This window comes from Sphaeramia orbicularis, chromosome 1, assembly GCF_902148855.1.
Source record: "Sphaeramia orbicularis chromosome 1, fSphaOr1.1, whole genome shotgun sequence".
NCBI classification, from domain to species: domain Eukaryota; kingdom Metazoa; phylum Chordata; class Actinopteri; order Kurtiformes; family Apogonidae; genus Sphaeramia; species Sphaeramia orbicularis.
Genome location: NC_043957.1, coordinates 37,628,975 through 37,653,647, shown reverse-complemented (window position 1 = coordinate 37,653,647; position 24,673 = coordinate 37,628,975). Strand labels below are relative to the sequence as shown.

Here is a 24,673-nt window from a genome sequence, read left to right as displayed (position 1 = left end):
GATATTCAAACAAACAGTAGCGCGTTAATTTCATGTCCTTTATACTGTGTTACATGTGGATTTTTGTATAAAAATAATATAGAAATGCTATAAAAATATGTGTGTAGCTGAAAAATAGTTTTCTTTTATCTCAGTAAATATTTGTTTTTAAAATAGACCCAAAGTGCTTCCAAACTTCCTTCATAACAATAGTCTCCATCTGGTTTGAATTTTTAGCCCCCCATGTCTTTTTTTTAAGGACAAGTTTCATAGAATCACTCGTTTACAGCATTCTAGCATTTTTAGTTGGGTTACGAATCAAGTGAGTCAGAGGCAACATAAGTGCAGACAACTGCATTTTCTGAGAAGGTTACTGAAAGGTCTCAAATGAGTTCCATTTGTGAATCGGTTAAACTCAAGAACCCTGGCCTCTGGCTGGATGTGAATGTAGCAAAGAGTGCCAGAAGCCAGTACAATGAGATAAATCCCCTGAATCCTTCACCGGCCTGTCTGACCTACTTTCTCAAGCTGCAGATTCTTATCCGCAGGAGAGAAAATGCATTCTCACCTGTAGTGAAGAACCTACTGTCTTTAGTGGTATGTGTGTGGTATGTGGCATTGTTTATTCAAACACAACCTCAGGACATTAGACATAATGCCAGGTGGTATCCAAGTGATATCATGCATAATTGATAAGGTAGTTTCTAAAATCATACTTCTTACTGAAAAGTTCGGCTTTTTGGACTAATATTCTTCAAGTGACAGTAAAAAACACTGTAATATAGTCATTAAATGCCTTGTGAGCCACGTAAGACAAAGATGAATATGATGAATTTATCTGTGTGTTTCTTACCGGTACTGAGCTTGGAAGTGTTCCTGGACAAAACTGTGTCGGCCTCCAGGCTGCTGTGAGCTGACTGAGCTGGGACTAGAAGGAACCTCCAATGATGTGGATCCCTGAAGAAAAAGGTAGACACATAAGAAAGGACCGCATCAGTATTAGTCTGCTCATGAGTGTTTCTCAAATAAATTAAACTGCAAAGGTAACAGTCTCATCTCACGAGTCTAAATTACAGATATAAAACAAATCCAAATAAAATAAATATCCCAGTTGTACTTTTTTTGTTTTATGTGCTCAGGTTAAACTCATTATATGCTATAACTGGCACGCAGTAGAAGAAACATATGATAGGGAGTTATGTAATGAGTGAGATAATAAACAGAAAAAAAGTGGATTTATGTCTTCTGTCTGTGAGGGGAGAAATGCTGAATTGGTAAATGGTTCAACAGTGAAAAACACAGAGAAAATCTGAGAGGTACTGGAGATGTCAAACTGTGATACCCTACATCCTGTGTAGGGCTCAGCAGGGGGGCAGAAACACTTCAGAGATAAATATAAGAATGAAAGATGGTGATGGCACTGAATAAAATATGGATGATGTCAACTTGGGAAAACAAGTGAAACAGATTGCTTCATGATTCTTCTTCATCTTTGTCTTTAGTTTATTTGAAAGATGTCAGCTACCACTAGGTGATAATGTTTATATTCAAACTGACAGGAGCACACACACATTGTGTTTCCATGTGGTTATAGGCGACACTATATTGACTTATATTCATTTCAAGCAGACTTTCCCTGAAGACACTTTGTTAAAACGTGATGTTTACCCTAATCCAAACCTCAAAACTACTGTTAGTCCTCATATTTACTTATTTACTGGACATAAATGTTGTCCTCCTACGTAAGATATGTCTCCAAAAGCTTCTTTGTAACCAGATAAGCCTCCCCATAACGTAAGGAATATACATAGACAGAAACTAGTGATGAAACTGTATCACTTAAGACTCCTTTAAGTAGTTTTCAAGGTCTAAGTTATACTTTTTCATTGTTGGTCCCCAGTTAATGTTGTAACCTCAAAAGAATGTGAAGTTACTAAAGCAGAGACAATTCTATAATATACACTCACAGTCAATGAAAACTTTAAGACCATATTTTTCGATATAATTTTTATTTTGAAACCCTAAACTGGAATTTTTTCATATGAATCATTTGTTTAGGATATTGGCCTACAGAAACAAAAATCTAAAGTTTCAAGAATAATTTCAAAACAAAAAACTTAAAAGAAAATGGCACCTGCCAAACACAAAGTCACAACAGTCAATACCGGGCAGCGGTCCTGGTCGGGAGTTGTCACTCTTTCTCGCCCTGGACGTGGTCTATTGTCAACAGAGCCTGTCGTGTTGTTGTGTTCAACCAGGTTTCTGATTTGTAGGTTGGGAACAGCCCATACGCCTGGCTATATCACTGTAGCTCAAACCAGCCTCCACCATACCCAGTACGCGGACACGTTGTTCACGTGATAGACGTGGCATGATGCCGTTCACTGGACTAACAATGGTGGCCTTTTTTGGGCCTTCAAAACCAATCCTCAAATTGTGCAGATACCCACTGAGTATTGCTCAGTGTGTGTTTGGTCCACTTTTCCAAAGAGACCAACCCATGTGCAATGAACCGTGACAACATGACAACTCATCATTATCTCAACTACCCGAGCACTAAGTCATCAATAAATGCACAATGAATAATTACAACCCCCTTACAAGTAGAAATATGCAGACATTTCTACCTCAAAGTTTCTATTGACTGTCAGTATATGTCTTTATACTGAACCTTTGAAATAGGATTAGGATAAGGCATCACTTCTGAAACAGTATATTCTGTATGCTGAATGTTTTGAGTCACGTTATGGAAGGCTCAATCATTCAAGTTTTAGTCCACTGAGAAAATCACCTCATCGCTGGAAAGACATTCTGAGTTGGTCTCACACTGTGTCTCCAGAAATAATGACATGACAATAATATCAAACTTCGATGAAGCTCTACTATTGTTCACAAAATCCAATCAATGCTTCTACTTTCTAAAAATGAGACGCTTTTGGCATGTTTTTAAAAAATTCTCTGAGGATATGTTATTCCAGAATACACAATGAGTTGAAAACCTTGTCAATTTTTTGTTTTTGCACAAATAAAAACCAACTACAAAAGTCAGAACTTTACAAAAATATTAACTGCATAATCTGTTGAATACACAAGAAACAAGTGGTTCCAGGCACAACAAACCCCGCCCCTTGCACATATTGCAGCTTATTTTGGCATAGATCCAGCTGATGTCATCATGTCTATGCATGTGCTGATGTCAGCATAGCAATTGTCTCTATATATGTGCCAAGTTTGAAGTAAATTGAAACAAAATCGATATTTTCATAGACATTTGAAATTTCCCTCATTATGAATAAATGGGAAAAAAAGATTTTAAAAATTTATCAAAAATCTAAACTTGGATCAACTTTTCCCAAAATGTAATGACATCAATTTTGTGTCACTGGCAATCTATAAACCCAATTTGGTATGAATTCAACCAATAGTTTTGCTGCTACAGACATTTGAAATTTTGTCTATTATAAGTAAATGGGGAAAAAAGATTTTAAAGATTCATAAAAAAACAGGAACTTTGACCTACTGCCCCCCCCCCCCCCCCCCGATCACCACCAAAATTCAATCATTTGTTCCTTGTGCCAGTAACAACATTTCCTGAAAATTTCATCCAAATCCGTACAGAACTTTTTGAGTTATCTTGCCAACAGACAAACAAACAGACAGACAAACCCTGATGAAAACATAACCTCCGCCGTTCCTTGGTTGAGGTAACAATACCCCTTGCCTCCACTTCGGGGGTGGGGGTAATTATACAAAAGATTCAAAATACTGCAGCTGTAGATTTCATGGATACCACAAATCAACAATAGAGGTTAAGAGAACTAAATCAGCCATCTACACTGCTTGTTTGTATTTCCACGTGCCAAACAAGGATGTTTCTTTCATTTTTTTTCTATGAATTTGGAAAAAGGAAACTATTCTAAATTGCAATGATCAGCATTTCAGATGTCATTCACCACATGTGCTGTAATTCACAAGCTTTCTCAACTTTTCTGTTTCTCTCTCTCTCTCTCTCTCTCTCTTCTCTCCTCTCTCTCTCTCTCTCTCTCTCTCTCTCTCTCTCTCTCTCTCTCTCTCCTCTCTCTCTCTCTCTCTCTCTCTCTCTCTCTCTCCTCTCTCTCCTCTCTCTCTCTCTCTCCTCTCTCTCTCTCTCTCTCTCTCTCTCTCTCTCTCTCTCTCTCTCTCTCTCTCTCTCTCTCTCTCTCTCCTCTCTTGAGGACAATAAAGAACAATCCTCAGACCCTCAGAGACAGACCAGGTTACAAGCATCACCATGGCAACGGTGGCCTCATTCCCCCAAATCAACATGTGGGAACGGGGAACTTTGTTCATCAGTCACAGAGTGGCCTAAAAATAAAGACAAAGGCTAATCACCAGAGCCAGTTTTACATTCAAGTGTTGTCCAAAACAAACCTCATGCTTTCTCTCTGAAGCATCACACTGCTTTGTAATGTATACACACATTTTAGCACATTCTGACATCTCCTTCCCATGACAGCACAATGAGGGTTGTATGCTCACACTGGTCTGCAGAGATGGTGGTGTATGAGCATATTAAACATCTACCAGACGTGAACTGGGCTGTAAAATAGAATATAGAATTCCAAAAGCAATGAAGCACACATCCATGGGCACAGAGGGATCCATAAAATGACATTAAATTGCATTAGATTAAAGCAAAATAGAGGACTATGCTGCAGAAAAAATAAGCAGGTCTCTATGGTGTCTGATTGGCTTTAATGGAAAACAATTTACATTTTTTTAATCCAGTACGTGGTAATTTATGTTTCTGCGCAATGACAGTACCATCAAGTTCTGTCAAATTTACGGTTTATCTTAATGATGCAAAGGTGATGGTATATTACTACATACTTGCTCATGCATATAAGGATTGCTTCTGTGAAGGTTCTGTTGGAGTCTGTACTGTGCAGGAAGCCAGATGTCTGTTGCTGTTTGTAAATTGCATTTTAAGTTTCCAGTGCAGGAGAAGAGTTGAAGAACTCAAGAGGAAATAATTTTCAAGGAAAATTTGAGCCAATATTTCTACACCAAAATAAGTATATTATGGATGTTATGGATGTGAGGAACCGAGACTGTCGTTAGCTTATTAATGGAGTTGGCTAACGTCAACAAGTGATCAGTACTCAGCACAAAACATCAATTCCCCATAAACACACGAGTAGGTGCGAATCTTCCATTACCTTTAACCCATAAAGACCCAGTGTTATTTTTGTGGCAGTTCCCAAAATATTTTTTCTCTATTTTTAACTTTTCTTAAATGATTTATCACCATTTATTCTAATATTATGCTCATTATTTTGCATTCTAAAGTGAAATCAGGTATTTTCCTATATTTAATTCACTGATCGTGTAGATGTTCATAAAAGCTCAGATTAAAGTTGAAGGTTATTACATCAGAAACAGAGAAAACTGAAGAAAAAGGGACTTTTTCAGTAAAATCTATCATTAACTGAACATAAAAATGAGTGTCTCCAGTTACTGTCATTGATCCAACTCCATGGGTTTTACTGGTGAATCAATGTTGTAGAAGATGACGGTGTTTCCACATTCACTATGGAGTCTCTGAGCCTCCAAATGGGTCATATGTGATGACCATGAAAAGATGATAAACTGTATTTTACACCAATTATTTACATGTATTGGTAGGATCAGTGCATCAACAGGTATTACACTTTTTATATCAGTAAATGACTTCACCAGTAGACGTTTGGGTGTTTATGGGTTAATTTAGCAGAGAACACATTGATAACGATTAATAATCACCCTTCGAAAAGTGTAAATACTGAAATTAACTGAGCCCTGGAGGTCAAAGTGATGAAAACACGGAGACAAAGACCGGGTTTGATTCACTCTGCAAAACAAATCAGAGCAGCTTTTCACCGTGTGCTTGAGAAAGACACCTTCCACCAAAAACAGGTCAAGAACCTCTTATCCACACCTTCAAGCCGAGAACAGAGAAATCCATTGAGAAATAACAGGAACCAGAGAATGTGAACAAAGGCCAGTCATATATAGTGAATGTTGGGCTTACAGTACAGAGTATACTGCAGATGCACTGTTGATACACTGGAGTAGACAGAAAGAGAGACAGACTACTGAGTGTGCCATGCCTCTTTGTTTAGCACCAAGGGAATAATGAATACCACCACAACGCTGTTCCAGCTCTGCTATCGTCTGCCAAAAATAGATGTGGGGGCCGGCCGCAGCAATAACAAGTGAATACTAATATTCAGATGCTCTAAGCTGTTCAATTGTCACACTGGGTGTAATCCAAAAAAACTCCGAATGCTAACAGATCTAGGCCATATTCAACTGCCTCCTGTTGCTTGGGGACAATATTACCAGCAGCATGTACACGTCTCAGGCAGTGTAATTGATTTCTAAGATATACACGCTGGCCTTGGTTTCAAAGCTCAGCAAACTACCGCTATAATACCTGTATTTTCCTTGATCTTTTAATGACTCTAGTGTCAAACTGTAGGAGAGCCAAGGTACAGGAGCAATGAGGAGGTATGTGAGGTTATATTAAGTGACAGCTGCAGCAGCTTATTCCAGAAAAAGGCTACAGAAAAAACTCCAGGGCTCATAACAGCTCTTTTTACATGCAGGAATAGTTGTATTTTGCACACGTTTCTGTGTTTAGAGCCAGTTTTAGTACATCCACATGGCCAGGTGTTCATCTGTTACAGCCCAGACAATGATCCAATACAAGAACAAGGCTCGTAATAACTGGTTCTGGGATTTGGACAGAAAAACTTTTGATCTTCTACACTAAGTCTGTTTCTATTACTAACCAGAACTCTAAAATTATCTTCTTTTCAGCTTTGATCCTCCAAACACAATGAGAGATTTTTTGGAGTGTGTCTGGGGTGAACGCAGAGCAAAGTCCACTTTCAAAAGAACAATGCGTCCTCCAACTCAGTTGTTCTCTCTTTCGCTTTCCGTTTACTCCTGCTCTAAGTGAGGAGAGGTCAAACGGGTGCATATCAGCACCATCAGCAGAGCTTAACATCATCAGTCCAGACAAACAACCATACAAGGACTCATGAGTATTGTGTATCAGTGGAAACTCTGCACATTCTGTGTACACTTACAAGAAAGATCCAAAGCACCTGTGTACTGAAACCCAGACTCAGAGATATGCAAGGACACAGAAATTATATTAATACTTCAATCATCTTCACTAAGACCCTGGATTTGCTACAAAAATAATAACTGATGTAGGACATTAACCCTGCAGGACCTGAAATCAGGAGGGAAAACATCCTAATGCGAAAATAGACCACTTCCAACAGCAGCTCTCTTCTCTCAATTCAAATCAAAGGAGCAAAGTATACATATATGACCCAACATTATTTTATGGTACTGTGGGAATGAAAAGCTTCTAAGCTTCTGAGTAGAGCGGTACAAAAATATTTAAGAAAATCCGAAACAGCACTCAGTAATTCTATCACTAAACAATGTCAGTATCATGGGATTGAATTTGTACAGCCCAAAAGCAGAGATGAAGTTTAATGTTTAAAAGGATCCCCATTAGCTGCCACCAAAGTGACAAGTTAATCTTCCTGGGGTCCACACAGAAGGACGGCACAAAACACAGAACATAACAATGCATGATATACTTTATAATCACAATTCACTTTATTCATTATTAATAATGCAAATCTAAAAATAAGAACCATTATTGACGTCATTAACAACATATACATCATCAGAAAAACATAGGATTAGTTATTACATTCATGAGTTGCATCACAGAAAATAACTAGTGCTGGGCAGCGATAAAAAATTTTAATCGCGTGGATTTCTGCGATTAATCACGATTAATTGCACAGTTGTATGGGGGGGTTGCCGGCATCAACAGCGTGTATTGCCTTTAAGTGATATTTCAGACTTGAAGTACTCCGGTGATAAACAATAATTCCACACTGCAGCGCTTCCAAACAACTTTGGCCTTATCAACCCCACCATCTGAAGACATTTAAAATGAAAATGTCCATGTAAAAGCCTGGTACTTTTCTCCATGCTTATGTCTCCACCAGTTTATTTCCGGTTGTGAGTGATTGACAGGAGTTTTAAGCCCACTAATAAGTACTAATACTAATAAGCTCAATAATATGGGATGTTCAGTTGCTAAAAGCAAGCAAAGGGGGTCCTCTAGTGGTCGGAATAAGTTGCACTAACATATGTTTTGTCCTTGCGGTGTTACTGTAGCCAGTTTGGACATAAAAAGGAACTAACAGACACGTTTCTTTCACTCTGTTTGTATGGCCCGAAAAACGTTTGCCTGTGAGTATTTTATGTTCAGTTGTTGTGAGAATGAATAATATTGAATATCTCTGATTTGAACCTTTGTTGCTGGATAAAAAGACGTAAATCTTAAATTAATCTGTAAATGCTAATCGTTAGCGTGTCTATGGATTTTCCCATTCAAGTTAACATCGAGCTAGGGATCTTTTTCCCATTCATTTAAATGTATAATGCCATGTAAATGTACTAAGGCAATGAACATAACTGAGACATATTTTATACGTATGTTGCAGTTTTACAGTGAGTCAAGTAAAAGATTTGGAGAGAAGTTTTCAGCGTCCGGCTTTTCTTGGGAAACCTGTTGTCTATCTGCCAAGCTCATTGCTACAAACACACAAGCAAGGGCAGAATAATATGAGTTATAATAAAACAGCATTAATATGAGATAAAAAAAAATTGTCAGCGTTATTTAATGAATGCATTAACACAGTAATAACACGTTAACTTGCCCAGCCCTAAAAATAACATCCATTCCCCTCCATACAGGACCTGCTCAGATATTTAAATAGTACCTTCTCAGATGATACTTGAAAGATGATTTACCATTCAATTTACATATGTTCAGGGGGCAATTATTCCAATGATTAATGGCACGATAAATAACTGTCCTCTTTAAAGCATTTGATTTTGGATGTGGCAACATAACCCGACCATCATCAGCTGACCTAGTAAAATGAGAATGAACATGACTGCAAAGGAAGACAGGTTGAGTAGAAAAGATAGTGTTACTGAAAAATGTAACTGTGTTGAACACAAGCCTATTATCTACCATTAACCATGAGAGTTGACGGTGCATACTGACGGTGCTTGTTTTTATGGGACAATGTAAGACTAACCTGGCAGCTTTCTTCTGAGGTGAGGAATTCTTTTTTACTGTCAGACTAATTCAATGATAATACGCTGAGATGAGATACCATGTTCATTTTTGGCCATTGTTGCCAAAACTATCAAACAGTGCAAATTTAATTAACTCTGGGAAACCTCATAAATTCATAATTAAAGGTTACAAAAAGACAAAAGCTTAACTCACTTTATTATCTCCATTGGGAAATTCATTCTCAGCAGTTTTCAATCAACACCTAGCATTAGCAGTTAGCATTAGCATTAGCACATTAGGAGCAGTGAAGTGCCATTGAAGGCGCTCTGGGACCAACTCCTGTCAGGGCACTGACAGGAGAATTAACCTATATATACATGTTTTTGATCACGGTGGAAACAGTATGACCCAGAGGAAACCTGTGCAACATGGGGAGAACAGGTAAACTCCACATGGAAAGGCCTCGTAATGCTGCCCAATTTACAACAAACATAAATAACATTAAATAAAACTAGAAGCACTTGGAGAGCACAGACCTCAGCCAAGGCAGATCAGTCCCCTCCCCCCGATCACCACTAAAATGTAATCATTTGTTCCTTGTGCCAGTATCAACATTTCCTGAAATTTTCATCCAAATCCATCCATAACTTTTTGAGTTATCTTGCACACTGACAGAGAGACAAACTGACAAACCAACGCCGGCAAAAACATAATGTCCTTGGCGGAGGTAATCATACCTGCGTGGTCATAGCTTTCTCATTGTAAACTGCCTGAGCATCAGTGTAATTACTTATTTCATACAGAGTGCATTGCGTTATAGGTTGTTATAGTTTGTCATTATAGGTAGCATTTATGTTGCTAGGCTAGCTAATTGCTATAATTCCATTCACAGTGACTCTTCAGTGTCTGCAGTAAAAATGCTAGTCCACTTTAGCCAGCCAAGTTTATGTCACGGCTGCTAAAGAAATGACTGAAGAAATGATGACTTCAGATAGTGAAGGAAATACTGCAATTCCATGAACTGCTGGTCTGAATATGGAGCTCTGACATGCAGTGAATCTGATTTACACAGATGCTTTGCTCAAGCAACCCTGAAAAACACAAAGTTTAGCACAAAGACATTTTTGGTTCATTATAAAACTCCTGTGGAACAAATTAGGTCGTCACAGTCTGGGTAATTAATAGAAATACTGCAGCTCTCACCAACGTGTGTACAGTTAGAAAAATATGGATTTACTTCAAGAGCAGATTTGTTCAGGTTCCTTCTATTGTAATAAAACTGTTAGAATTTGTCCATAATGATGCTAAATGCTTATGTTTTATAATACACCACAGCATACGGTTCCAGAAAAACAAGGAAAAGCTACTTATGCTTGGTTGTAAGAGATAATTGTCACATGCTCCTTTAGTCAAATTGCCCAGTCCTAATTTTACTTGAACATATATTGCAGCACAATAGTAGAATTTTTTTTGCAATCTTACAGTCAGCCTGTGTTCACTGCAGTAGCCCAGGAAGCTCACCTGCACGTGTGTTGTTAGTCAGCACTATATTCTCACAGCTAAGCTAGAACAAGAGCAGATTCCTTGTTCTTTGGATCCTGTGTAACGGCATACCTCTGGTTATGAGACAAATCACCCCACCTTAAGCTTTGTACGCTGCTGCCCTCTTATCCTTTCTGCCTATCTTTACAACTTTGTTTTGCAAAGACATGCTTATCACAGCAATAGTGAAAAGTTTAAGCAGTACATTCTTTGATTTAAAGATATTTGAGGTTATTCAAGGTAAAGACATAAAATGTTTGGCCATCTCTATCCCATCAGGTCTCGGAACACAACCTGAATCAAGATTAAAATGTCTGCAAGAAGACAATCTAGTACGAATAGTGAACAAAGCATCCTGAGCAGAAACAAATGGGTGTATGGTATGCAATGGCAATTCTTATCAGTCTTTATAAAATATTGCACATTTCTGCTTCATCATCCAATGTGGCCCTAAAACAACTCATCTGAAAAGGATGTAAAGAATATTTTCTGGAGTCTTTTCCTGGACTTGGGACCTATGTTTACCCCCCCAGAACATCCTCACCTCAGCTTGGAGCTGGGTTTTGTGTGAAATCAGTGAAACATTTCTCCAGTGCAGCCACTGTAAATCTCTATTTGCCCTCTTTGTCTGCTGTCGAAGGCACAGCTTGCCTTCAGAGATCTTCACACTTCAATCCCTACATGAAAACATATGTTGTTATTAAAGCCCTGCTGATTCCCCATGGCATGCATTCATGTGAAACGTAACACAGGCGTTCCTCTACAGCATGCTGGGGAGCGAGTGGGAGTTTGGCTTGTTGTGTGTGGTTGAGTTTTCTAAAGTGTGTTTATACTTTGTGTCTAAGCATGTGTATATGAGTGCTTGTAGTTTTAAAGTAAGCAAAAGAATATGAAATCCTTGTTACAGTGGGAAAGTGTGGGTGTTGTGTAGTGTTTGTGGATGGGTGAGTTGGTGTACCTACAAAGCACAATTACAGACCGTGAGAGGCAAGTTCCCCTGCAGGAAGAAAGTATGACCTATAACCAAAACACTGCAGATTTCTGACAAGTATCTGTGCTCTAAAATAAATCACAGTCATCACAGTGATTTATCACAACTGACTCAGATTAAGGAAACAAAATCTCATTGCACTGTTAAGAATAAATCACTTTCCTTGTGGGCTTAATTTACAACTGTAAAATGTATTTAAAGGATATTGCAGCGTAAACCACTTCCCAGCTAACCATCTGTCTGTAAAATCTTTGTCTAACATCTACAGTTTCACCAAAATATGTCTTACGGATGTGTGGCTTTTTTGCATTCATCCCTCCAGTATTTGCGGTTTATTATTTGGCTTTAGGTCACATCATTCATTTTGCTCATGTGTAAGAAAACTACGGCTTTAACTACATGGATGTAAAGTCAAGATAGTGATGGAACCTTAACTGCTGGAGTCTACTATACCCTATGCATGGTTTTTACTGAAAAATAAAGCTCCAAACTTCCTAGTCTCCTCAGGGAATAAGTGATAATTTCCTATAAGTATGACTTTAAACATAACATATCTGCACTTTATCAGTTTTGTACGCTTGCATTGCAGCAGCAATTTATTTTCACACATAAAGAGATGATATTTTAAGACTTAGTAATGACAAATATAAAATGTCACTATTACTTGGTGTCTGAATAATTGCAGTGCTATGCTGGACCTCAGGTAACAATAAAGAAATGCAATTTTTAATAATGCCAATGCACTGAGTGACCTAAGCCGAGCGGAAAAATACATCTTTTATTGAGACTAAAAATAATCTCCAAAAAAATAAATGGTGTCCGACTGAAGAAAGACGCTGATTCAGTTATCGTCTCAAACCACATTTCTAATCAACTGGCTGGCTCAAGGGGCTTAACACGTTCACCTTAGCTGCCAGCACCAGCTCTGAGTCATCCCCCCCACACACACACGCACACACACACACTTGTTCACGCATACACAAGCATTCAGCCCAAAATGTGCATTCAGGCCGAGTCATAATACTGTCTATTTCTTGCAAAAAGACTATAATTAAATGGCCTTTGGCTAGTGGCTACGAAGCAGGTGAGATGATAAAGCAAAACTGTGACAGAAAAGCATGAGAGAAGCTGAAATAGGTGTGGATTGAATTTGAGATGCTGCCACGGTTCTTCTCCAAAATGTGCTTGCACCACAGTGAGGAAAACGCATTGTGTTCTTTAAGTGTCAAATTCAGCCAGGGCAACTGGGCATGTAATCTCACACAGCCATACCCCTGGCTCAAACGATGGCGGTCTGGAGAAATTCTTACTGTAAACCTAGGAAACCAAGCTCTGAACTGAGCCAAAGCTTACCCAGACCACTGGATACATAACAGATGAAGCCGGGTTTCTTAACCAGGATCAAAGCAACATGAGTTTCAGGATGGCATGACACCAAAAGCTCCTTTGAAGGGGTTATATGTAATATTTCCACAAAACAAAATATTGAAAAATTCCCTAAAAATATGATTATGATGCATAAAGACTTCTGGTGTTGTGTCAAAGATGTAATTACATTAACCCTGTAATGCCAAACGTATCATATTTGATACATAAGTTTTGAAGCCCTCTACATGATCAATGTGATATTTTTTTTCTTGAAAAACCTGATGTATACAGTTAGATACATGCAATACACTGAGGCCTTTCCAGTGACTCTCCAAGATTGTCATTAATGAGGAAGGAGGCAGAACTTTGCTAATTTTGAAAAGGAATTACCAATTTGTTAGATATGTTTGTGTTATATTATCTTTTTGTTTGTTCAAAAATAATACTATTTAAGTATTGAGACCCGATGTATCAAATATGATACAAAACTGAAACACATACATGGAAATTGATATTTGAAAAACTTTGGGGTTTTTTTGGTTGTTCAGAAGGATAAATAAGGGCTCCAGTTTCAAAGAACTGGACTTTTCTGTCAATGATTTAATGGTTCAGGCTGTACAGGATTAATCAAAGCCATAAACTGGTATACCACTGTGAATGTATGTGACCACTAGAGGTAGCAGTGAGTCACTATAGCCTTGAGTCTGCTGGTCTCCCTGTGCATTGAACACCAAGGGGTCCTTGACCAAAGCAGTAGAAAGAATGAGTCAAAGAAAGTGACCAAGTTATGAAATATAGAATAAGAATGTTGTAATTAGTAGTTGATTAGTTGAATTCACTAATTGATAGGCCTGTAAGTGACAGAATTTTCAGTTCCCATGTTGTTAAACTTGCATAGTTTTTCATTTTTGTTTGTTTTCTGGAATGTCTTCTCAGGAAACACTTCATAGCAGGTGAAATAGTCTACACTTTAAACTGTTGGTATCATCCTGATGTTTTTGGGCTCCACAGGAAGAGATCACATCTCCAGCTGAGCGTGCGAATTGGGCGAGCCGATGTTGACATAGTTGTTAGCTGCTTGAAGAGACAGTTAGGTCCACTCTTGTCTTTCCGAGAAAGTTTGGCACCAGAGAATTTGAACAGCGATCATATCGACACAGGCCATGGTTGAACAGAAGTGAACATGTGCCTCACACCTGAGACTGTCAGCACTGTCTGAGAAATAGAGACTTGTTCATTTCAGCTCGTTCTCTAATTAGACAAATTTACCAACAAATCAGGCTGTGCTGAAAGTCTTTAATCTGCTCTCAATTGGCAGTGGCTGAGTGTGGACAATAAGAACAGGTGGGGAAAGAGGGAGATAAAAAAGAAGAGAATAGAAATGTGAGTGAAACTGTGAAGGAAACAGCCTCCATTATACAAGACAAGCTGATCAGAAGAAAGAGCCAAGGACATGCAGAGGCATGTAGCTTGATGGTCTAGAGCTATATTAGTTGGACATCAAGGCTGCAACAGGCCTTTGGTATTAAAACCCCCTGACGGTTATACAAATGTTAAGTTTAGACTAACGCTTTTTTTGCACTTTCAAAAAATGGGTTTTAACTTCTATATGGTGGTACTTCTACCGTGTTCTGACTCAGATTTTAGGTTCAGATTAGGGATTATTTTATAATCGTCCCGTTTCTTCTGTACTTTATGAAGTTATGCTTTAAGGTTCACTTTGTAAGATGTATTGGCATCTAGTGGAGAAGTTACCGATTGCAGCTAAGTGACTTCTTCCTGCCTCACCCTAATCCTGTGGAGGCCACTACATACACATAGTGCCCTCACTAGCACACATATTTCATCTGTCCATTCTGGACTTTTTGTAGAATCGAGGATCTTTAGTAAAATCTTGCACTTTCCATAGAGGTTTCCTACTGAAGGAGGCACGGTGGTGCAGTGGTTAGCCATTTTGCTTCACAAGGCCGGCATGGAGTTTGCATGTTCTCCCTGTGTCTGCATGGGTTCTCTCCAGGTACTCCAACTTCCTCCCATGGTCCAAAAACATGCACTTAATAGGTGACTTATTCAATCTAAATTGCCTGTAGGTGCGAATATGAGAGTGAACGGTTTTTCATCTATATGTGTCAGCCATGCAACAAACTTGCGACATGTCCAGGGTCCCCACCTTTGCTAATAAGTGGCCAGGACAGACTCTGGTTATCCCTGAAAGCCTCATAAGTACTAAGCAGTTCAGAAAATTAATGGATTTCTTATTATCATTAGGGCTGCACAATTTTGGCCAAAAATAAAATCCTGATTTTTTTCCTCTAAAAACTCGATTTTCCATTTTGATTTGGGATGGTGGTGGCGTTTTAGCCAGTATGTAGTTTTTGTGTATAGCCCACAATGCAACGCACTCCTCCCGCTCTGGCGTGTGATGTTGTTTGTGCTGAAATAAGTTGGTTGTGCCGCTGTCTTCGACTGATACTGCCCTCAGGCTGAATTTGCAGCGAGGAATGGTTTGGTCTTCATCAGAAACTTCGAAGCTGTACCAATTCCACTCAACCGACTTCCTCTTGCTATTTTTAGCCACAAACTTCTCACTCTCCTTAGCAAACACCATTTTTGTACTGGTATGGAGACCAAAGACTGTGGAGACCGCTCTCACAGTTAGGAGGAGGAGCCTACGGTAGCCCAGAGGCACACGGTCCAGAGACACGAGAGAGATGAAATTCGATTTGCTGAGTACCCTTTTTTAAACATCGTCCCAATTCAATAATCCAATTTTGATTTAAAATCAATTAATCGTGCATCCCTAATTATCATATTTACAAAATGCAAAAAAATATAAGGAAATACATCTTAAGAGGCATAAATAGCACTAATTCAGACAAAGCTAAAAGCTCAGTTTGACTTATCCTTAAATTCATCAACATTCATTCATCATCTAAACAATTTATCAGTGATCAACTTGAATTATTTCTGAAGCACTGAGTAACTGATTCAACCTTTCAAAATATTTATTGCTTATTCATAACAAAATAAAATGACAAAAAACTTAATGGTGAGAAATCTGACTCAAACGCACTGTCGACCAACAGGACTTTGACCACAAACCAAGAGACTGAGAAAGAGTGGTGGGCATGACCACACAGTGGTCCAGAGGAGGACAGGAATGACAGAAACGCTGTCCGTGCAGTAAACTGGCTGACTCACCCCTATTCTTTGAGCTCCGGACGGCTGCCGCTAATTCTGCCCATTCAAAGCTGGCTTATGTTAACAAGGCAGTCTGTGAGACAGCGGTGTAAACCATAGGCATTTTTAACCCCCTTCTTCCTCCTCTTAGCCTCTGCTCCACTGCTTCCCTCTGCCCTATTTCAGCCATGATTCCCCCTTCTTCCCCCTTTTTTTCACAGCTCTGATTATTTTACTGTAACACCAAATAAATGATGACATGTTGGACATTATTTTTTTAAATAGTAATGAATTATCATCAATCAATTAATTCATCATTTAGGAAAAAGATTATTTACTCCACTGTGTATCAGGACTAAAAAACATCCCTCAGCTCAGTGAACCCCTTCAGTGTGGGATTCTCTCATCTTGATCCTTTCCCTGTTAGAGGACCTCTGTATACCCACTCATTTTCAAATGGCACTGAGTACAGCCAGACACACCACTCTATGGCTGTTACTATGGAGATGCCAGTAGAGCCAAAACAAAGGCAGAACAGAAAATTAAGCAGCCTCAGACAAGAGGCCCTGGCAGAGCTCTGACAGCCAAATCCACCTTGGCCATCTCTTTGTATCTGTATGTATCTCATCTGTGCAAGTGTTTACTCCCAGGAAAATATTGATTTAGGCACATAAATGATGTGGCGTGACTATTTAGGATTAAATGGGAAAAATTCTGCTTTTATAGGGTCAGTGCCAGAACCTCTAGTCTTTAAAGAAAAAAAAAAAAGAAATGTGGGCCTGTGCCGAGAATACTGAGATGGACAGCAAGAGACCTCATAACAACTTCATCTGAAATATAATCACTCTGAGAGAGGTTAATATCCTCATAAATGAAATAACCCAGCTAGATGTAATGAATATCCAAATACGCTTTGTCTCAACGCAATTTTGCAGAGAAATGAAGATGGACAAAGACCAAAACAAACTGCTATAATTAAGTATCATCAGATTTATGTGGCTGTTGAAGTAACACTAAAGTCTGGTAATATAGCTGATGTATTTCCAAAATACAGAGTATGGGGGAAAAAAAAAGAGTCCCCTCCTAGATTTAACCAAGCAATAGTTCAGATCCTTCCACAGGATAATTACTACAGTGATGAATATTTGTTTCAGCTGCAACAACATCTTTAATTCTAACTGATGCAGTGAGTATCTTCTCTCTTCTTAAACAACAGTTTGATATAAAGCATAAAGATTTGATTGAGTTTCAATGGGAAAAGGTCATGTGGTCTGATGAATCTGAGGGTGGATGAAGGGATCACCCATCATGCCTAGTGCCTACAGTACAAGCCTACAGGGGCAGTGCTACGATCAGCTGGTGAGGTGTAGGTTCAAAAGTTATGTGTCCAAAAAATGATTGCATGAGCTTGTGAAAATGATGCATGTCGTAATCCAGTGGTTCGTAACCTTTTATGAACAAACACCTCTTTTCGTCATCATGCATCATGAGCCTCCTGCTGCCCCCCCCCCGCATAAAAAAATTTGCAACAAGGGGCCTTATAGCACTCAGCAAGTTGTCGAGCAGGTTTAGATTGGGGGTTGGTCTGACGGAGCTAATATACTTTGCATAGTTAGTGCCCCTCACAACTGGGGGGGAACGAGACGGACATTACCACCAAAGACTGGGGGGCCGCAATGTACCTTATTAAATCAGGGGGTGGGGGTGGGGTTACGGAAATTCACCATTGCTATAACATGCTGCTTGATATTGATACTTATACAGACTAATGCCCCCCATTTCAGTCTCAGCACCCCCCCCCCTTATCTTTCTCTTTCCAAACTCCCCCTGATGGTGTCCCAACACCCCCCGGTGGGCGGAACCACCGCACTGAGAAGCACTGCCATAATCAAAGGTGAAATATTAAAGTGTATATCATATTATATCAAACATTAAAGAGTAAGTGGCAATTGTGCAACGGCATTTTAAATCAAACAGGTAACATTTAAATAGTACTATCCCTGTTGTTGCTGGATGAACACAGCTGCTGTTCGGCACACAATTAAACTGTTATTTTAATTCAGTAACAATTTTGTCACAAGTGTGTGTTTTGCTTTGCTTGTGGTTTGTGCAGCACAAATTGACTGTTTTTTTAAACCCTTTATCCTTCTACAAAATCTGCCACATTGGCACATTAACACTTAAGCCTCAGTAAAACCAGGAGGGGGGGGGGGGGGGTAAAATATCCACATCCACTCAATTGTAATCCTTTTTACACTGACAATGACAATTCCCCTCTAAAATGTTCTGAAAAACATAATGTGCAAACAATGAGGAACAGGTGACAGGAACGGGTCAGATTGCATTGCAGTCACCAGTCGTGTTCCACAGGCTTGTCAACGCCAGGAAGATACGACCATAGAAGGAAGAAAAGCTCTTGAAAGTGGGTGTGGTGAAAGTGGCTCTGAACAATGAGGGCCAGAGTTTGTTTACGTGAGGACAACAAAAAGCACGTTCACATCTCCTATCAGATTCCATGTGCACTAGCGCGACCTGTTTTCAGCACGTAATGCTCATCACACAGAGGACAACAGACGATAATAAGTGTGAAAAATGTTACAGGAATCCCTTTGAGGATTTAGGGTAGACTAGTTATTTTTCTCACTATACCTACTTGTCAGATGTAGTCCATAGTGGCAACAATAAAAAAAACTAATAACCTCCAGGAATCTTCATCTCCTCATTAATTACTGTTAAACCGTAGCGAAGATGCTACATCTGAATTTCACAGAGCTACAATAATTTTAGATCTGTTATCAATACACCTTATTATAATACTGTATCTGTGGAATATAAATTCAGCAGCCAACGGGGGAGTTTGAATGCAGATCAATATATGCTGCATTTGAGGAAATAAATTATTGTGTGGAGCTTTAACTGAGACAGACAGGTAACAAATCATTCTCCAAAGGTCAAACTAACCACAATTGTTCTACATTAAGTTAGAAAATTAAAGGTTACATGTGCAAATTACAATTAGAGGGACTGCCACTCTCACTATGACACCCTTTACTAAAACTATAAATGGACCAGCAATCTATTTCACATACACTGCTGTAAATAATCACAGTTTAATCTACAAATGAAAACAGTTATATGCCATGTATTCCTGTTAACAACAAAGAGGGCTTGTGGTTTGTGGACACCCAGGATTGAATAACTAAATAAATTATTGTTTTGGTCTCTGCAGCTGATTTGTTGACAATATATAACACACTGATGCTTCAATATCTAAGATTTGTGTACTTACATGGAGTTTGTGTTAGAGTCAGTTGTGTGCTGGGAGCCAATAGGGGTTTTTCTATATTAATTAAATCCATTTCTGAGGTAATAATAGTCTAAGTTACCTATATCCATGTCAACAAGACTCAGCTCTTTTATTTTTCCATTAAAATTCTCAAACACACCCCCTCCAATTCCTCATTCCCTCTAATCATCTAGGCAAGGCAAGGCAAGTTTAAGGCAAGTTTATTTGTATAGCACATTTCAGCAACAAGGCAATTCAAGGTGCTTCACACAGGACATTGAAATAAAAGAAATAAAAAGAAACACATTTAAAAGGTGATTAAAAATAGCAAGTAAGAAAATAACACATAAAATAAAAAATAAAAAAAATCTACAGCACAAGCCACCATTAGAAATGTAGTCGTCTAATATCAACACACACTTTATTTACCATACACGCTTCCACCAGACCTTCACACTGACCCTTTAAGCTCTCTGACCAGACAATTCTGTGTGAACAAACAACACAAATCAAGGCGAGACCGGCTACAGTCATTCACATATGCACGATGTCTACCTGCAGTAAAGCCTTTTTTGTATGTGTTGCATGGAAAAGAGCAAAATTATTTCTTTGCAAGGCCATTAAACTGATATCTTCTCAAAAAGGCACCTCTTTAATTCCCTGGGACTCCTAGAATTTTCTTGCACCTCCTTATGATGAAAAGAAATGAAATTATAGGATGTGAAGGTCATTCAGTCCTAAAATTGCAAAGAGCTTTTTTTTTTTTGAAAAGGCTCTTTTTATGTTCACAAAGCAAGAGCTGAATTCTGCAGCATTTATAGTACACGTCTAACTTCCATTAACTTCTCACAGTCCTCAATTCACCCTAATCTTCATTAGTAAATTTTCTGTACCAACCCTCCTCCACTCTCAATACTTCCATCTGAGTCCTTCTCCTTACACGCTCTCCCTCTCAGTATAGACAAAAGTTTATCTTTCAGATGTTCCTGACCTATTTAAAGAAGGACATCCTTTGAAATATTAATGTACTTAATTAAATGTTTCCAAAGAAATGTCTTCAATATTTTATTCATATAGTAGGATCCATTAAAAGCCTTTTGCAGTGCATGTCCACCTGTAGGCTGGTGGCAGTGACAGTGATGTCAAAGTACTGCATTTTGGGTAAATATATGTATCTAACGATGTGTGTTTACATGCAGGGGGAATGGAGATGTGGATTTACAAGGAAAATAACACATTTCAGACCTCTGACCTGAAAGAGGTTTGGTAAGTCATGATGTGGAAAAAATTTTTTACTCAAAGACAAAAAAAAAAGTGGGAGAATCCATCAGTGTCTACTCTAGTCAGACATGCAAGAGATGATTTTGAAAGCTCATATAAAAATGATTCCTTCCATCCACTGTCCCAGATAAAAAAAACACATTTAGAGGACAGAGGGTGGTCAGTAAGATTTATCAGATGACGTCCCTGAGCATGAATCCATCATTGTGTTAAGTGACTATTTTTGGTAATTTCTGTATACATTACAAAACAGTGACAGCAGTAGTTCCAGTGAGCACAGTGAGTCAACAATCTCAGGTCCAATGTGGTCTACAGGGTCTGTAAGGTCCACCTCTGCATGAACAGTGAGTGTACCTGCTTTGTTAGGTACCATGAAGTAATGGTACTAATGTAAGGAGTGATGTTCAAAGGGAGAATGTGGATGTGGACAGGGGTCTGGATCAGCACTTATGTTGTTGGAATGTTCTAAAAGTGATGTTCTAATGTTCAAGAATACATGTTCCTTTCACCTTACACATGTTTTTCTTGTATTTTTTATGTTTACTTCTTGTATTTTTTTTTTTTGTCACTTGCAGGTAAGTAACCAAATATGGTCACTTCATTGACCTTGATTTTCTACATAACAATAAAAAATTTTGAAAAATTTCAGAAAAGTAATAAAGTCTTGTTATGTCCTCCAAGTACACACTAAAGTTGACATTTTGAATTTCAGAGTGCCCTATAAAGGGTTAATACTACTGCCACTTACAGATCTATAAATCTCTCTCTCTGCCTGACACTGTTTTACCCCCTGAGTGGACACATTTAATTTTTCATAACATCCCACAGCCTGGTATTTCAGTCTCAGTGATCTTCCACAGCTGAGTGTGGGGGGTCCCTACTTTTGATGCTTCTGCTCACAGACTCACTGGCTACTCTGTCTCATTTTACTCCGTTTTTTGCAGAGTGTCATGTCATGCACAATTTCTGCAATTTGTGCTACATGGTTCTGCTATAGGACCAACCAGGGATGTCTAGATTTCTAGCAATACCATGCATGGAGCTCAGCACTACTTAGGCCTTTTAACAGCTGGGTATTTTTTTCTTTACCTAAAGTAAATGTAAAACTTGTTTTAAAGAAGTGATATTTTTGCTTTTTGAAATGGAATTATGCATTTTAAAACATTTCCCTGTGGTCTACATAAACTGTAAATGCTATGCTTGGGTCTGAATTCTTCATTAATTCAACTCCACAGGTCCATCTTCAACACTATTTCTGAGTAATGACACCAGAAAGGTCATTTTGAGTGCTAGCCCTTTAAATACAAATGAGCCACTTCATGCCCCACCCCCTCCAGGTTGTTGACTGTGCTGCTCTGTCCCGTTCAACCAATAACTGAATATTTTAGGTCATCAGCTCAATGTTTGGACATACTTTCAGTATGGACTACTGATGGAAAAACTGAATGAATAAATGCTTTATATCTAATTAGTTCTTAGTTATTTTGTTATTACTACTTTAGTCTTCTTTAGAGTGGTCAAACTTTTTGTCCGGCGTCAATTCTTGAATTTTCTTTTTTCAACCTGTTTCTAAAAACTGAATTTGTGTTGCCTCTAAACTGAAATCTCCCTCACTCCCTAGATGTAACAAATGAAAACCAGACTTTCTGTGGTTTTACTTCTCTGCTAGATCTCTCAGCTTACAGAAAAAACTGACCCCCTTCTATTACCATCCACTTAAATGAATATGATGGTGTCCTCTAGCCTTTCTTCCCATTCTGCTTTCTTCAGAGGCACTCCCCTTGTTCTCATAAGGTATTGTTACAGAGCTTTCTAAAATTAGATATGGCGAAAAGACAGGAAAACGAAGCAGCGTTATTGCTTACACTGTATGTTGAAATGAATATGAGGCTCTAAATGTGCACTAGCATCCTGACACACAGTATACCCTCCACCTACAACACTTACTTTTTTTATTTTTTATTTTTTTCATGAATTTTCTTTAGAGGTAAGAAAGACAGTTGTGCACATAAGTCCCTATATATATATAAGATATATCAGCTGCAAGATGATAGCAATCGAAAGGAGACAGAGAGTAATATTAAACAGCTGTCAGTGTTGGAAGAAAATGCAAAGTCAACAACTTTATTTTATCCCAATACTCACAAAAGCACAAAAAAAAACCCACACATAAGAATCCTCTTTTCATCCAAGTAGCAAAAAAAAGAGTAAAAGGCAATGGATAGGGAGGTGGAGTGGCAGGGGATGAGAGGGCCTACTCAGTCATTCATCCCTCACTCGGTGATAGATCGAGACATTACGTCAGGAAAGAGGCTTAAAAAAGACACTTGAACAAGCTAAGTGAATTATGGATGAAGCCGTGGCAAGAAAGGGAAATATATGTTGAGAAATATTTCAGAGCAGTGGGGTTTTTTTGTCAAAACTTTCTTCTCCCCCGTCCCGTGTAAATCCTATTAGAGAGAGAGGATAGCACAGTGGGATTAGCTGACCCCGTCCACTCAGCCCAGACTGTTTCACACTGATAAAATGCCAGGATCACTCAACACTGATGTTATATACAGTGTGTTGAATGTCAGATGATAGCAGCCGTATTAGTCAAAACAAACCAGCACAGCAAGATTTTTTAACATTTTCCACGGGACGGGCATATGGCCAAAAATGTTAGAATGATAAAATAAATGTCAAACTAAAGACCGTATACTATTCTTTATTGTCAGAACTACAAGTTGCAGGGTTTTTAAAGGGTGATAGACAGTTATTTAGCTGATGTTATCCCCTGTAATGCATTTTTGCCTGTCAAGACTAACTTTCAGAAACTGGATAAGCCAATGTGATAGATAAATAAATAAATACATTTGAGTCAATGAACATTAGGGGTGTGACGATATACTCAGCTCAAGAGATGAGACGATTCATGATACTGGGTTCACGAGAACAAGACGAGATTATATTTCACATTACTTTTAAGAAAATAAAAATGACAAAATATATGACTGGACAAACAGAATTTTTTATTTAACAGTTACAAAACAATATAGATGCATTTTGAAATGTTTTATAACTTGCATCCATGCATAAACTAAGTATGAGCTTTTAACTTTTGAACTTCTTTCCACAAATAAAATTAAACTTTTCTTTTTTTAAAGGGCAAACAATATGTGCAAAATTGTAAATTGACCTCATATCAGCTGCAATGGATACGCCGATGTCTGTCATTTATTGCCATGGCTCTGGCACTTGACTCTGGGAGTTTAGGTGCAAAGGCGTCTGTCAGAGTTGTCTGGCCTTCATCCGTTTTAATCATAGGTGCAGTGGATTTTAGAAGTGAGCTGTGGTGGTTCCGATAGTCTTCTGCCCCGTGCCCATGAGACAGCTTTTCAGTTAAACGACAAATATCGTCATGATTTAATCTCGTCACACCCCTAATGAACATCAAACAGTAGGTATTCGATTCAGGAGTCAATGTTAAAAGATTCACAGTAGACAGTAGGCCAGTGGTTTCCAACCTTTTTTGCCTCATGACCCCATTTTTACATCACAAATTTCTGGCAACCCCAGACATTCAAAACAGAGACTTTTTTTTTTGCTAAAATTAATTTGTTTTTGATCATGTAATAGTTTGCTATACTATGTTGCAAATAAACGTTAATTTTAGATGACATTTAGTCTATATAATGTATATTATTATGGACTGAGGCAGAAAAGCCAGGTGGAGATTACTGCACAAAGTGAGAATTTTATTTTTCTTGGTCAGGATATGTACAGTCAGTCCAGCTTGGATTTACAAGGCTGACAATTAATACTGAACAAACAACAACTCAAACTATGAATTATGAAAGAGCTGCAGCATCTAAAACTGACCACAATGAACATTTGACAGATAAACAGTACCACAGTGCTT

At 38.5% G+C, this 24,673-nt stretch overlaps 1 protein-coding gene across 1 annotated transcript in view; it reads right to left on the bottom strand.

Moving 5' to 3' along the window:
- Positions 1-24,673, bottom strand: part of usp43a (ubiquitin specific peptidase 43a) — a 211,892-nt gene that overhangs the window by 149,057 nt on the left and 38,162 nt on the right. Inside the window, exon 3 of the mRNA XM_030137013.1 lies at positions 833-936. Within this exon, the coding sequence (XP_029992873.1) occupies positions 833-936 (104 nt within the window). The remainder of the gene's footprint in view (positions 1-832; positions 937-24,673) is intronic.